The sequence below is a fragment of the Stomoxys calcitrans genome, chromosome 1, assembly GCF_963082655.1.
Source record: "Stomoxys calcitrans chromosome 1, idStoCalc2.1, whole genome shotgun sequence".
NCBI classification, from domain to species: domain Eukaryota; kingdom Metazoa; phylum Arthropoda; class Insecta; order Diptera; family Muscidae; genus Stomoxys; species Stomoxys calcitrans.
In genome coordinates this window covers 112,452,241-112,466,854 of record NC_081552.1, presented here as the reverse complement: position 1 = coordinate 112,466,854, position 14,614 = coordinate 112,452,241, and the positions used below count along the sequence as shown (strand labels likewise).

The 14,614-nt window shown below is 35.7% G+C and overlaps 1 protein-coding gene across 1 annotated transcript; it reads left to right on the top strand.

Moving 5' to 3' along the window:
* Positions 1-10,620: 10,620 nt before the first annotated feature.
* LOC131994124 (uncharacterized) lies at positions 10,621-13,671 on the top strand. The gene is made up of 2 exons (XM_059360446.1): positions 10,621-11,116; positions 13,191-13,671. The coding sequence occupies exons 1-2, from the start codon at positions 10,675-10,677 to the stop codon at positions 13,424-13,426; spliced, it is 678 nt and encodes a 225-aa protein (XP_059216429.1). The 5' UTR covers positions 10,621-10,674; the 3' UTR covers positions 13,427-13,671.
* Positions 13,672-14,614: the final 943 nt, after the last annotated feature.

The following is a 14,614-nucleotide window of genomic DNA, read 5'->3' as shown; positions in this document are numbered from 1 at the left end:
GCCATGTCCGTCCGTCTGTCGAAAGCACGCTAACTTCCGAAGGAGTTAAGCTAGCCGCTTGAAATTTTGCACAAATACTTCTTATTAGTGTAGGTCGGTTGGTATTGTAAATGGGCCATATCGGTCCATGTTTTGATATAGCTGCCATATAAACCGATCTTGGGTCTTGACTTCTTGAGCCTCTAGAGTGCGCAATTCTTATCCGATTGGAATGAAATTTTGCACGACGTGTTTTGTTATTATGTCCAACAACTGCGCGAAGTATAGTTCAAATCGGTCCATAACCTGATATAGCTGCCATATAAACCGATCTTGGGTCTTGATTTCTTGAGCCTCTATCGTGCGCAATTCTTATCCGATTGAAATGAAATTTTGCACGACGTGTTTTGTTATTATATCCAACAACTGTGCCAAGTATGGTTCAAATCGGCCCATAACCTGATATAGCTGCCATATAAACCGATCTTGGGGTCTTGACTTCTTGAGCCTCTAGAGAGCGCAATTCTTATCCGAATGGAATGGAATTTCGCACGAAGTATTTCGTTATGATATCCAACAACTGTGTCAAGTATGGTTGAAATCGGTCCATAACCTGATATAGCTGTCATACAAACAGATCTGGGGATTTGACTTCTTGAGCTTTTAGAGGGCGCAATTCCTATCCGATTTGGCTGAAATTTTGCAAGACGTATTTTATTTTTACTTTCAACAACTGTGTCAAATAAGGTTCAAATCGGTTCATAACCTGATATAGCTTCCATATAAACCGATCTGGGATCTTGACTTCTTGACCCCTAGAGGTCGCAATTATTATCCGATATGCCTGAAATTTTGTACGATGGATCCTCTCATGACCATCAACAAACGTGTTTATTATGGTCTGAATCGGTCTATAGCCCGATACAGATCCCATATAAATCGTTCTCTCTATTTTACTTCGTGAGCCCCAATGGGCGCAATTCTTATACGAATTGGCTGAAATTTTACACAGGTCTCCAACATATAATTTAATTGTGGTCCGAACCGGACCATATCTTGATATCGTTTTAATAGCAGAGCAACTCTTTTCTTATATCCTTTTCTGCCTAAGAAGAGATGCCGGGAAAAGAACTCGACAAATGCGATCCATGGTGGAGGGTATATAAGATTCGGCCCGGCCGAACTTAGCACGCTTTTACTTGTTTTTAATTATTATCTTTTTTTTTGCTTTATGGCCAATTTACACGGTACATCATGATATGTGATCATTATAAATACTATTAGTGAAAATAAATGTTCATGCGTAACATGTACACATCAGTCATGGCTAAAAATCAAAATCATTTTTATTTTTTCGATGATTGGAGTCAACGCACTTATCGTTTAAATAAAAATGTTATATTATAAAAATGTTATATTACTTGACAAATATTGAATAACAAGATGTTTGCGAAATAAAGTACAAAAAAAGAAGAAAAAAGTAAACAAGCGAAGAAAAAAGAAATCGACGTATCGTTTTTGGGAAATAGTGCAATAAACACTTAGACATGATGAATAAACGTTTGCGATACCGTGTAAACTACGCAGCATCTGATGAAGTTTTCCTCACACGACAAACTAAAGTAGTTCCGGCTGACCTACGATCCGGTAGATGATGGGATGGGGTTGGTGGCAAAGTCGTAGATGTTTATCTTGTTGAGTTAAATTGATGCGGTGTTGAAAGGTCGTATTATTAGAGCGTCACTAGCAATGGGCTGAATTGCGAAGATTGTGGCTAAAGGAACAAAAGAAAAAGGGGATTGTTTCCCAGTTTTGAGGGACTTCGTTATCAATGGGGTTTTCAGAGGTTTTGAAGAGCATAGGGTCCAAGTTGTTGCCAACACGGTTGAGGTCATCCTGTTGATTGGTCGATCTATCTCTACTATTACCTATTTCAGTGTGCATTGAGGTTGTTGTTTTACAATTTGAACAAATTCACTCATTTTCATAATTCCAAACTATGTTTAGGATGCCAACATAGCTGAAAGGTTACCATGTCCGTATTTGACGCTGAACGACTGGGTTAAAATCCCGGCAAGAACATTGAAAAAGGTTAATAACCATCAGTCATGGTTGAAAATCAAAATCATTTGATTTTTTTCGATGAATGACGTTTATCGATTACCGTTTACAAAGAAATGTGTAATCATTAATTGACAGATTTGAAGAACACGTTCTGTGACAAATAAGGTTTTGAAATGAGAAGTAAAGTATGAAAAATTAAATAAAATCAAAGAAAAAAAATCGATGTACTGTTTAGGGCAAAAGCTCCAATCAACACCTACACACGATGAGAACAATAATGATGTGCCATGTAAACTCTGCTTATGGCTTTTTTTATACCTTTTCCCATAGGATGGGGGTATAGCAATTTCGACATTCTGTTTTTAACTTTAACTCTGAAAATTTAGACCACGGGTTTCGTTATGACTTCCAAGAACTGTGCCAATTATGGTTCATAACCTGACATAGCTGCCATATAAACCGATCTGGGATCTTGACTTCTTGGACCTCAAGAGGGCGTAATTATTATCCGATTTGGCTGAAATTTTTTACAAACGCTTTTGTACAACGGCTTCTCCCATAAAATTCGGCCGAACTTAGTACGCTTTTACTTGTTAATTGTTATCTTTCTTTGCTTTTTGGCCAATTTACACGGTATATCATTGTACTATCAGTGAAAAAATGTGCATCCGTCACATGCGCACATGACCATCAGTCATGGCTAAAAATCAAAATTATTTTGATGTCAACGGACTTATCGTTTAAACAGAAATATGGAATTATTACATGACAAATATTGAATAACAAGATGTTTGCGAAATAGAGTACAAAAAGTGAAAAATTGTAAGAGAAAAGTAGACAAGCAAAGAAGAGAAGAAATCGATGTATCATTTTTGGGAAAAGTGCAATCAACACATAAACACGATGAATTAACGTTTGATATATCGTGCAAGCTACGACTAATACATTTACAATAATCACGTTTCATGACTTTCCGTGTAAATTGGCCATACTGAGGAGTTTACATGGGCACATCATGATGCGTGATCATTATAAAAAATATATATGTATATGCGTCAAATGTACACATCTCCAGCACTAAAAATCAAAATTATTTTATTTTTCGATTATTGCCGTCAAGCGATTTATAGTTTAATCAAAAATTTGTAATGCATAGTTTACACGGTACATCAAACGTTTATTCATCGTGGGTAAGTGTTGATTGCAGTTTTTCCCAAAAACGACACATTGATTTCTTCTTTTCTTTGCTATATTAATTTTTCTTAAATTTTTTCTCTTTTTGTACCAATCATCGAAAAATTAAATGATTTTGATTTTGAGCCATGACTGATGGTCATGTATACATTTGACGCATAAACATTTATTTTCACTAATAATTGAATTGGCGAAAATTAAGGTGTATGCGTCACACGTTCATAGGACCATCACTCACGGCAAAAATAAAAATCATTTCATTTTTTCGATGATTGGTATCGACCGACTTATCGTTTAAACAAAAATTTTTTATTATAACTTTACAGATATTGAATAACAAGATTTTTGTGAAATAAATTAAATAAAGAAAAAAAACCTAAGAAAAAAGAAAAAAGAAGGAAATCGTATATCGTTTTGGGAAAAGCTGCAATCAACACTTGCACACGATAAATAAATATTTGATGAACCGTGTAAACAACGCTTAAGAAAAAGAAAAAGGCAATGAAAAGAAAAATCGATGTATCGTTTTTGGAATCGAAATGGAAAAAAATCAAATTGAAATTGTGAAATTCTTAATGAATAGAAATTAAGGAAAATAGATTAAATTTTGGGAAACCAATTAAAAAATTTTGGAAACAATGAATTTGGGATTCAGAAAATGTTTCTACATTTTAACAATTGAGAATGAATGAGAAGACCTATGGAATTGAGAATATGAAGCTGACTAGATGGCCTATGAGCTCGGCATAAATCCCAGAGAGATATCCACCAAAAGGAAGAAACTTCGTGTTTTTAGGGACATGTCCTAGATGTGGTGGAGCTGCCGCACCCTACTGAGGTGGTACAGGATGGCCATTGCAATGTCAGGACTATAACTGCTCTGTCGCAAATTTTTATCTGTGTTCTTCTGCGCTTTTTGCAAATATTGTACGGCATGTTTTGACATTCCATCATATAATGAATTGGTCTTTCATTTTGTGCTTGAATGCGGGGAGCTCTTTTTCTTCTTCAGCATTTTAGCAGTGTTATGCTCTTCGGGAGAACTGATTATTTTTCCAGTTTCCATAGAAGTGCTTGGAATGTCAGTTCTATCCCTTCCAGCATCCTGCACTCGCCGATTGCGCTGCCGGTACATACTTCCCTGTATCCTTCGTCGTGCCCCGAATCGCTTTCTCGCTCTGCTTGTGAGCTTAGCAAAGCCATCGCTCACTTCTGCCGTCATCTCGCTGCCATGAGGGCTGCAATAACTGTTTCATTGAAACCACCAAAGAAGCTCTTCACTTCAAGAAATTATGTTGGCTTTTTGTTTAGGTGATAATTTGTTTTTAAGTGAACGGCACATATCCGAATATTTTTACCAATACAAATTTGCCCATGAACATTCCATTAAGGAACAGGGGCAAACGTCTCACATATGTACCAACACAATCGTGGTCTCAATTACACTAGGATTAATAGTTTCTAATTGTTATATTTTAATACCAACCACCTTAGGATAGGGGGTATATTCATTTAGTCATTCCGTTTGAAACACATTGAAATATCTATTTCTGAACCTACAAAGTATGTATGTTTTGAATCTTCGTAAAATTCTAAGATGATCGACAGCCTTCATAAATTGAGATATTGAGCTGAAATTTGGCACAAATACGTATTTTTGACGCACGCTTGTTAAGTTCTTGAATTCATTTAAATTTTAAACAATGAGTTATTTTAAACCTCCCTTCATCAGGCCTAAATATGGTTCAGATCGAACTATATTTGGATATGGCTGCTATATAGACCGATCTCCCGATTAAGGATCTTGAAGCCATAAACATAAACTCGATTTCGCTGAAATTTGAAAGAGTGAAATGTTTTAGGCCTCCCGTCATCCGACCTAAATTTGGTTCAGATCGGACTATAGTTAAATATAATTCCCATATAGACCGATTGGAGGCCACCGTAGCGCAGAGGTTAGCATGTCCGCCTATGACGCTGAACGCCTGGGTTCGAATCCTGGACAGACCATCACAAAATTGTCGGCGGTGGTTATCCCCTCCTAATGCTGGCGACATTTGTGAGGTACTATGCCATGTAAAAACTTCTCCTCAAAAGAGGTGTCCCACTGCGGCACGCCGTTCGGACTCGGCTATAAAAAGGATGCCCCTTACCTATAGGATTAAACATGAATCGGACTGCACTCATTGATATGTGATAAGTTTGCCCCTGTTCCTTAATGGAATATTCATAGGGAAATTTGCATTTGCCTTTTTGCATTTATTACCCGATTTCGCTGAAATTTAAAATAGTGAGTAGTTTTAGGCCTCCCGACATCTGACCCAAATATGGTTTAGATCCGTCTGAATTTATATATAGCTGTCATATAGACCGATCTGGCGACAAAGGGTCTGAAGCCCAGAAAAGCCTTATTTATTACCCAATTTCGTTGAAATTTTAAACAGTGAGTTGTTTTAAGCCTTCCAACATCCGACCCAAATATGAATCAGATCAGACTATACAGATATAGCTGTCATATACACCGATCTCTTTATTTTGGGTCTTAATCCCATAAATAGCGGGTTTCTATCCTGATTTCGTTGAAACTGTTACTTGTATATGAATTATCGGGACCTGAAAAAATATGATCCAGACCAGCCCCTATTTACTATGGATATAGCAGTGGAGTTACGATAAACTAGGATGATTATTGTATCCTTGTTGGTGTGTTTCCAAAGCTCGGCACGGCCGAACCAAAAATGTTTTTACTTGTTTTATTTTAAGGGCGTTAGGCTAAAAAAAGCATTTAAATTTTGCATACAGTTTTCATATAAATTTTTTTTTTGAGTTTGACAGCTTTTCACATGAAAGAGTACCAGCCCCTATGAGCAAAATAATGTCGCTTAAATAAATTGTACATATGTATTAATTTCTCACGAACTGGGCTACAATAAACTCTGTTTGAGTTGTGTTGCCTTTGTTGTGTATAGTTGTTTGGCTTTTGTTAAAGTTAAGGCTACGAATAGAGTGCGCTATCAATTAAAAGACAATTTTCGCGCGAATGAACTTAATATTCGGTTTTACGGAAAATTATCTTCATTCTAATTATACCCTCCACCATAAGATGGCGGGTATACTAATTTCGTCATTCTGTTTGTAACTACTCGAAATATTCGTCCGAGACCCCATAAAGTATATATATTCTTGATCGTCGCGAAATTTTATGCCGATCTAGCCATGTCCGTCCGTCCGTCTGTCTGTCGAAAGCACGCTAACTTCCGAAGGAGTAAAGCTAGCCGCTTGAAATTTTGCACAAATACTTCTTATTAGTGTAGGTCGGTTGGTATTGTAAATGGGCCATATCGGTTTATGTTTTGATATAGCTGTCATATAAACCGATCTTGGGTCTTGACTTCTTGAGCCTCTAGAGTGCGCAATTCTTATCCGTTTGAAATGAAATTTTAGCACGACGTGTTTTGTTATGATATCCAACAACTGTGCCAAGTACGGTTCAAATCGGTTCATAACCTCATATAGCTGTCATATAAACCGATCTGGGATCTTGACTTCTTGAGCCTGTAGAGGTCGCAATTATTATCCGATTTGCCTGAAATTTTGTACGACAAATTCTCTCATGACCGTCAACATATGTGTTTATTATGGTCTGAATCGGTCTATAACCCGATACAGCTCCCATATAAATCGATCTCTCTATTTTACTTCTTGAGCCCCCAAAGGGCGCAATTCTTATTCGAATTGGCTGACATTTTACACAGGTCTCCAACATATAATTTAATTGTGGTCCAAACCGGACCATATCTTGATATCGCTCTAATAGCAGATATATATATCCTTTATTGCCTAAGAAGAGATGCCAGGAAAAGAACTCGACAAATGCGATCCATGGTGGAGGGTATATAAGATTCGGCCCGGCCGAACTTAGCATGTGTTTACTTGTTTTCAAATAATTTTGTATTTTGTTGAACATTTTTCATTTAGAGCGTTTTCGCTGGAGTGACGCGTAGGTTTTTTTGTTTTAAATGTAGTATTTTTCACTTTCAGAATGAATCATGTTGTCCCTTGTTCAATTTGAAGAACACGATTTTTATATAGTAAATACAAAAAGCATTAATTTTGTAACCAACAGAAGATGCGTTGCAAAGTACAAGGGTTGCAAATACTCTGCAACACTTGTAGCAAAAAGCGGTAACTTCGAGAATCACAATTATTTTTAATTTATTAATAGCTAATGGCAATCAATCCTCTTAGATGACAAGTTACACCTCGAACGTATTAAAGCAGACAAACTTAAACATTGCAATGTACAAACAAATGTTTTTGGGTCAGTAGATTCTCCGTCGATAAATGAGGAATCAAGTAATGTTTGTTCCGCTGGTAGCAAGGCAAGCTTTTCAAGTTTGAAAAAATCAAAGGTGTTTTCTCTTATTCAATTTGAAAACGATGATTTTTACATACTTGAGTCTAAAAAAGTCAAATTAAAAGCAGGAAATAAATGTGTTGCAAAATATAAAGGATGCAACTACTCGGCCACATTGATAGCGGAAAGTAGTGAGTAATAAAACACGTTTTTATTTAACGAAGTCTTGTTCTAAATAATTGTTTTTTTTTTGTTAAATTGTCTTAGGCGATAAATTACTTCTTGAAAAACAAATAAATGATAGCAAAATTCTCCACATAAATGAATTATCGTCTAAGTCATTGAATGAACACAAATATTTCGGTAATTTGAAAAGCCCTTATTCCGATAAAAACGCTGCGGATTCCGGTATTTTAAAATCTGATTTTACGACTGCAAATTTCCCAAAGTTATCCAAAAATGATCCAGTTTCATCAATTATTTCAGTAAAATACGAAACAAAAACACAACAAGAATTTTTATCTCCTATCAATAACTGCCAAATGGATTTAGTCTCCACTGCTCCAACATCTCGTATTACAACTTCCGTATTCTCTAACTTAACCAATAACTGTCCAGTTTCATCCACTATATCCGACAAACTCGAAACAAATATACAAAAGAATTGTATGTCTCCTATCAAAAACCGCCAAAATGAAATAGTCTCCCCTGCTCTAACGTCATGTATTACTCCTATCAAATTCGTCAACATAGCCAATAATTATCCTGTTTTATCCAACATTCCAAACAAATTCGAAACAAATATACAAAAGGATTTTACGCCTGCCATTAAAAACTGTCAAATTGCTCTGTCCGCCAATCTGGTAATACTACTGCCACATGCAACTTAACCATTGATTATCCAGTTTTATCCAAATCCGAAACAAATAAGCAAAAGAGTTTTACATCTTCTAACAAAAACAGCCAAATCGATTTAGTTTCCAGGGCCACAAAAACTTTAATCAACGATTGTCGAGATCTAGATAGTAAACATTTTTCTATTCCCCCCCCCCATTCTACGGCGTTTCATAAAAATTTTTCTAGCACTCCAATTGCTCCAAATGGTCGTCCAGTTCCTGAAATTTGCCTTGCCAGTTCTCGTATTTGCCCCAAGAAGTTTGCCTATAACACAGAACAAGATTCCAAAATTCCCAGCCCTTCACATGATTTACCGAAAATAGTTCAAGTTGACACACTTATTCCTTCTTACGAAAATGACACAACCTCAATTCAATATGACCCTAACATGAGTGGGTGCTTCGATGCTACGTTCTCTATTGAAAAAACTAAAAACATTTCCAGCATCAAGGGAACGGAATCAATTGAATTGACGTCGGTGGAAGTCGGTGGAAATCAATGAAAACCAAGAGCAAGACATTAATTTTAACAATAAGACTTTAATTATCGGAAACTGTTCAACCATTTCATTTAATACAACCATTTGTGGAGCAGTACCTGAGCCATTACCCGTTGTTAACAAATGTCTTACAAAAATCGGAAATGACTCAACGTCTACAACAATGTGTTCTGGGGCAGAAACGACGGTATCAGAATATCAACCAGGTTCATTACTTTCTAATTCAAATAATACCTCTTTAGAGACTTCGAAAGAACCATTAAAAGCAATAGAAAATCCCATTAATATAAACAATTTACTGATGCAAAATCCCAATATAAAATCAAAACAACATTTTTGCATTTTTTGCAGTAAGTTGCAAAGTAAACTGGCTAGGCACTTCTTCTTGAAACACAAAATAGAAAAACGCGTAAAACAAGCAATGGCAATGCCAAAAAAGAGTTTACAACGTTTAAAGTTATTAGAAGAACTTCGTAAAGAGGGAGATTATGCTCATAACACAAGTAGTAAAAATTCTGGAATTTTAATACCGACGAGACGAAATCTTAAAGTTGTCAAAACTGCTGATGATTACACTTGCTGCAAAAATTGTAAAGGGTTCTACACCAAAGACGGTATCCGTCATCATTTAAAAAACTGTTGCCCTGGGAATAAGGGGAATACAAAAAATCTAATTGAGGGACGCCAACTAACGCAACACATTCATCCCGCAGCAAGTGATTTATTAAAATTAGAAATTTTTCCAGTTCTAAATAATGATAACCTGGTAAAGGAGATTCGATATGACGAACTTGTTATAAAATTTGGAAATAAATTAGCAGATAAACTTGTACCACAACATCAACATGATCAAGTAAGAGCAAATATGAGACTGTTAGGCCGTTTTATAATTCAAATGAAAAAGTTAGTACCGGATGTTAAAGAATTAAAAGATATATATAAGCCGTATCTATACGACAGTGTCGTTTTAGCTTTGCGAAATACTGCGAAATGGAATATGCATACTGGTTTTGCTACCCCTTCAGTGGCATCAAGTCTTTCAACCCTAATAAAAAAGTGCGGACATACATTGAAATCCGAATTCGTAAAATCCCAGGAGTATGATTTGAAAGAGCAGTTAAACGATTTCATGATTCTTTGGGAGGAAGACACTCCAATACAGATAAATCGTAGAGCAGTTTTAGATCAACAAAAACTGAAGAAATTAAAACAAGTGACTCTACCGAGTAAAAGCGATATTCAAAAGTTGAGTATTTGTTTAAGAAAGAAAATGGGAGATTCGTTAAGAATCTTATCAATGACGTATAAATACCTTGAATGGAGAACATTGGTTCAGTCCTCATTGGTATATATACAAATGTTTAATCGGAGAAGAGCAGGGGAGACAGAAAGATTGTTGGTCGAAAATTGCAAAGTGAAAAGTCGAATTACTGATAACATGTCGGAAGACTTAGCTAAAAATATGTCAAAAGAATCAATGGATTATGCTAAGCGATTCGTAAGAGTAAGTTTAACTGGAAAACTGGATAGAGGTGTAAGCATTTTGCTGGACGAATTATGTCAAAATGCCATAGACACCATATTAAAGTATCGCAAAAAAGCTGGAATAAAGAAAAACCCTTACATATTTTCTCGAAAAGTCAAATCTAATTTGGATAAAAAATATTATCGAGCTTGTCCATTGATGAGACAATTTTCAATTGAGTGTGGTGCAGAAATGCCTAAAACGTTAAGAGGTACTATGCTTAGGAAGCATATAGCAACTTACACATCAATTTTAAATATTGGGGAAGCTTCAGTGGACACCCTCGCCAACTTTCTTGGTCACCACAAAGACATCCACAAGAACCATTATCGACTTCCAGTGCCAGTGGCGGAAATCACAACAGTTTCAAAGCTTCTAGAATCAGCAGCAGGGTACGACGAACAACAAGATGATGAGGACGACGACGAAGGTGATGAAGACCAAGTAGATGATGGAGACAGTGGTGAAGACAGCGGTGACGACGGCGATGGAGAAAATAATGACGAAAGGGAAGATGTTGAAGGTGGAGCTATGGACAATAATTTGGAATCAGAATATGAGGAAGAAAATAAAACACAACCAACAAAACGTAAAAGAAACAGTAAGTTTTATATAATAACTAGCTGACCCGGGCCCGCTCCGCTGCGCCTTCTTTTACTTTATATGGAACAAAAGTTTCCTTGAAGTATTTATTTTCGAAGATCGTTTAGTGAAATACCATGCTAACTTGACTAAGAGTTTAACAATATAAGTGCCTTTATCTGAATCCCATATGATCTTTATTGGTCTACGAATTTAAGTTTGGATGTAAGGTGTACTCCATTCTTAAAATACTTCATTTCAGCCCGATATTGTCATGATGTCTGATTTAGTGGTGTTTTCGGGGGAGAGGTTGTCCCCCAGATACTTGGCCCTGAAAAAATATCAGCATCGTGCTCTTCTCTCAAATACCATTTATTTAAACCCCATATTGTCATTGGTTTAAGAGGAGTTTACAGGATGAGGTGTCTCCCAAACACATGGCCCCAAAATAGGTTATCAAATTCGTTTTCTAATCTCAAATACGTTTTATTTGAGCTACATATTGGCATGGTCGAAAAATTTTTCACTTTGGGGGTGTTTTGGGAAAGGGGTGATGCCTTAAATACATAGTCCTACATATGGATATCCAATTCGTATTCTACTCCCAAATACCTTTATTTGAGCCCCATATTGCAATGGCCAGTAAAAAATTGGTGTTTGTGGGGTATTTTGGGAAAGGGGTAGACCCCCAGAAAGTTGGTCCAGAAAGTGGGTATCAATTGTTGCTCTACCCCCCAATATCTTTCATTTAAGCTCTACATTGACATGGTCGGCAAATATGCCCGACTAAGGGGTGTTTTGGGGATTGGGGTGGTCCCCCAAACACTCAGCTCGGAAAATATATCAGCTAATTGCTCTATTCTCATATATCTATATATCATTTATTTGAACCCCATAATGCCATTGCCCTCAAATGGCAAATTCGTGTTCCACTTTAAAAACCCTCTTATTTGAGCCTCATATTGCAATAGTCAGAAAATACTTGCTATTTGGGTGGTGTTGTGGTGGTGGCGTGGCCCCACAGACACTTTTCCCGAATATTGATATTAAATTCGTGCTTTACTCCCAAAGAACTTTCATTTGAGCCCCATATTGCTAGGGTCATACATTTTCCCCTTTGGGGCATGTTTTTGGTGAGAGGTGGCCCCCCAAACACATGGTCCCATATTTGGATATAAGATTCGTATTCTACATTCAAATACCTTTTATTTATTTAAGCCCCATGGTCAGTAAATAAGTCCAGTTTGGTGTGTGTTTTGGGGAAGGGGTGGACCCCCAGAAATGTGATCCCTCATTTGGATATCAGATTCGTATTCTACTCGCAAATACCTTTCATTTGAGTCCCATATTGCCATGGTCGGTAAATATGTCCGATTCAGGGGTGTTTTGGGGCTTGGGGTGGTCCCCCTAGCGCTTGGTCCGACTATTGGATATCAGATACGTTTTCTTATCCTAATTACCTTTCATTTGAGTCCCATATTGTTGTGATTGGTGTAAATATATGTTTGGTAGGTTTAAGAGTGGGGCAGCCCCTCTAGGTACCCCATCCGAAATTTGAATACCAAATTTTTATTTTTAGGGTACTATATGAGATCACACAAAATTTCGCTAAAATAGCACCACGCATCTCCGAAATCTGGCGTTTCTGAAAATTTGGCTAAGGGGGAGGGTCCGCTTCCCCTTCAAATATCGAAAAATGTAGTACCCTATTTTCACCACGGGGTTATTATGCACGATCTGTGAAAATTTCAAGAAAATCGATTCAGCCGTTTCTGAGTCTATAACGAACACACAAACATACAAACAAACAAACCTACAAACAAACACAAATTAATTTTTATATATAATATAAGTTGTAAATAACTTGCTCAACCACAAATTCTTGCGGCTTTATGCCTTTCATGTTAATGTAAAATTGCCCATTAGCAGCTTAAAATATATCTGCCGATTGTCAATTTGAAACTAAATTTAATTAAAAAATTAGTATCGTATTTACTATATAATTATGTTAAATATATTTTACAAAATTACGTTCTCTTTTTTTTATTTATTTCTGTATTAATTATTTTATTTTTGTGTTTTATTTTACTAAGCCTCACCCTACGGAAAAACAAAACGAACACGTTGGACTTTTCACGAGATGGAGGAGGAATTGGGAGAAATTACCTTTATAGAAAAGCTGCCGTCATTAAAAGCATGCCAGTCGGCAATAAATAAATATGGTTCACTACGCCATCGAAGCCCTCAACAACTTAAATCATGGCTTCAAAATAAAATGAGACAGAAAAAAAATCTAATTAACAGCTTTTTAAAAATATGTTTATTTTAATGCATAAAAAAGGCTTTTAAAACAAAAATCAATTACTTTCCGCCTCACAGGGTAGGGGTTGATCAAGTCATTGAAAATACCAAATCTATTAAATGTTTTTACGGAAAAAAAATTAGTACATAATTAAAGTACAAGAAGTGCATTAATTTAGTCAATCACAACGTACTTAGTACACTCCAGTCCTTTTTGTTCAACAAATGTATTTAATGTTATTAGTTTTAAGACAGGTATTAGTTTTATTTTATTAAACATAAGTGTTCCTTAGTAAGTACAATTCAAGTACCGGAATATAATTTTCCTATTATTCACTTTAACCATAACATACCTAGTATACGTCAAACGTTTTTGTTATATGTTATTAAATGTTAATTTTAATAAAACATGAAATATTATACTTTTTTGTTAAATCACAAGAAACAATATATTTTTATTTAAACAAATTGCATTTTTATTTAAATACAGGAAACAATATCAAATGTATATGCAAACAGTTTCTCATACATTTATTCATTTATATTCATACACATTTACATGTATAAGTAAGTATAAGTATAAGTGCATAGCACACACATCCACACACAATTCTTGTCGACAGTTGCATTTTTCGGTACTTTTATAGATAAATTAGCTTTGAATCGGATTTATGCGAGGTTTTAAAATAAATTCAGCACAAATCGGAATTATTGTATTTTTGTATGATAAAACAACGCAAGTTTTAGCACTTAAATGACGAAAGAGCCATATAAACGTTTTAGTGAGCAAGGTAAACGTACTTTTAAGAACAATGTTGGCATTTATTTGGCTTCACATGGCTAAATAGATAGTTTTGGGGAAATGCCCTTTTAAATTGTGGGTATTGCCCTTTTAAATTGTGAAGATGAAACTATTCGTTTTAGTGAAGTCTGAACGCCTCATAATAATATTATAAAAACCATTTAAATAAATAAGAATATATAAAATACGATACATATTGGGTTGGGGAACTTTAATCAAATATACCTTTATTACACTTTTTTCTAAAGCAAGCTAAAAGTAGCAGCTGATAACTGATTGAAGAAAGAATGCAATTACAGAGTCACAAGCTGTGGAAAAATTTGTCAAAGCCGACTATACGAAAAATCCGCAATTACTTTTTGGGCAACCCAATATTTACATTATTCAATAAAACAAACTTTTACAGTTACAGTT